At 30.8% G+C, this 2,304-nt stretch overlaps 2 protein-coding genes across 3 annotated transcripts in view; both read right to left on the reverse strand.

Annotated features, from left to right (window-relative positions):
- wdfy1 (WD repeat and FYVE domain containing 1) overlaps positions 1 to 2,304 on the reverse strand; it is a 17,774-nt gene that overhangs the window by 8,674 nt on the left and 6,796 nt on the right. Inside the window, exon 5 of the mRNA XM_016242504.1 lies at positions 541 to 691. Within this exon, the coding sequence (XP_016097990.1) occupies positions 541 to 691 (151 nt within the window). The remainder of the gene's footprint in view (positions 1 to 540; positions 692 to 2,304) is intronic.
- Positions 1 to 2,304, reverse strand: part of LOC107558841 (glia-derived nexin-like) — a 29,105-nt gene that overhangs the window by 6,317 nt on the left and 20,484 nt on the right. The gene's annotated exons all lie outside the window — the stretch shown is intronic.

Genomic DNA, 2,304 nt, shown 5'->3' on the forward strand with positions numbered 1-2,304 from the left:
TGAATTCATTTTGGGAGTGATGACTGATTGAATGTATTTTTAGTCCAGTGCCTGTATATAAGATTAGTATTGACCAAGTTCAGAGGCTGTCATATGTGGATCAACTTACTATGTTGTGCATTCTCAAGTTTCAATATAGAAAATAACTTTTACATTGATTCAATGGATTTATTGCATTTTGGGAAAAAATAATAAAATTTTATAATAAATCTTTGAAAATCAAAATCTGGATTTGAATTTTGAATGTTATTATAACCTAAAGATGCTACGTGACAGTTTGAAACAGAAAATAGTGGTTTTCATCTCGCCACTTTCTTGATAAAGAAAACACATATTTACTCAAATTAATCAAATGGATTTATAGCGTTTTGGAACCAAACTCTTCATATATGAAAAATATTGATTGACACGTCACATCCAGCACTGCACACTACCATGATAGAAACCACTGAGATTCACAGAAAGCAATATAATATAATGTACATATAATTTAAAAATGCCTTTAAATACTTCTCAGAGAGAGACTGAAGTGAAGGATACTGTAAACAGGAAGCCCATGAGCCGAAGCTGTGGCGTCCCAGCATAGAGCCGCTCTGAGTGCTCATCCAGCAGATGCTTTTATCATGACCTGTACTGATCACCCACTGACTCTCCAGAGAGAAGATGAGGTCCGACACACGGTTCTGATGAGCTGCACACACACACACACACACAGACGGTGAAGATCAGGGTTCAAAAGTATTAAAAAAAGTACATACTGCATACTGTTTCTTTTAAATAGTATGTGAAACTTTATGCAATATGCATGATAAACAGTAGTGAGCTACACTGTGTTCACATGACCTCATTTGCCTCAGGGTTACTATCGTTAATTAAAACTATTTAAGAACATTTCTGTCCTGGCAACTAACTGAAATAAATGAAAGTTGAAGCACTAAAATCACCAACTGCAAATAAAACTAAAACTGAACTAAAGCCAAAACTTAAATGAAAAATAAATTAAAACTAAATAGCAATATTTATACTGGTAACAATTTACAATCCGGTCCCATTTGTTAACATCACTAACATTAACTAACAATGTTTAAAAATAAAAGTACAACTGTTCATTGTTGGTTCATACTAGATCAGGTCCAATAACTAATATGAAAACAAACAACTTTTAATTTTAATAATGTATTCGTAAATGCTGACATTAATATTATTAATTAAGATTCATATGTTTTTATAAGTATTTTTCACTGTTAGTTCATGTTAACTAATGTAAACGTATTCCAAAATGTTACTAAAAACAGCAAAAACTAATAAAAATGACAAAAGCACAAAACAAATTTGCCATAAATTGACCTGCAAATATAAAAATAAAAGTAAATTTCTAAATTATTAATAAAAACTATAATAAAATAACATTAAAATAAAACGATTTGCATGCATGTTTATAATGAGCATTTTAATTAATGATTTTTTTTTCTTTCTTCTGGTTCATTCGCCACACTGGAAATAGAAGATGCAGTTGAGCACATTGCATTGTAGGATACAGTATTACACGAGCGCGCTCTGTTGTACTGGACATTACGCAGATCATTAAGATTCAGCGCACACACACACACACACTTTTGTGATTTGCATCATCTCCTCAGGCAGGGAGTTTTCTGCGTTCAGATGTTTGTGGGATGATGTCAGTATAACAACAGAATAACTGTACTATATCAGAAAGAAACAACATACCACATACAATTCACAATGCTAACTAATTCATACACATGAAGTAAACTGCAATATTTTACAGTTATAAGCCATTATTCAGTCTCTCTCTCTCTCACACACACACGCGCGCTTTCCTGGAATTGTCTGGTTTTCTCCAGACACATTTTCCAGATCTGCTCTGACTCATCCACTTGTAATCATCTTGTGTGTGAAACTAACAATGTTTAAAAATAAAAGTACAACTGTTCATTGTTGGTTCATACTAGATCAGGTCCAATAACTAATATGAAAACAAACAACTTTTAATTTTAATAATGTATTCGTAAATGCTGACATTAATATTATTAATTAAGATTCATATGTTTTTATAAGTATTTTTCACTGTTAGTTCATGTTAACTAATGTAAACGTATTCCAAAATGTTACTAAAAACAGCAAAAACTAATAAAAATGACAAAAGCACAAAACAAAATTGCCATAAATTGACCTGCAAATATAAAAATAAAAGCAAATTTCTAAATTATTAATAAAAACTATAATAAAATAACATTCAAATAAAACGATTTGCATGCATGTTTATAATGAGCATTTTAATTA

Source organism: Sinocyclocheilus grahami, unplaced genomic scaffold (assembly GCF_001515645.1).
Source record: "Sinocyclocheilus grahami isolate Dianchi unplaced genomic scaffold, SAMN03320097.WGS_v1.1 scaffold661.1, whole genome shotgun sequence".
Classification (NCBI taxonomy): Eukaryota; Metazoa; Chordata; class Actinopteri; order Cypriniformes; family Cyprinidae; genus Sinocyclocheilus; species Sinocyclocheilus grahami.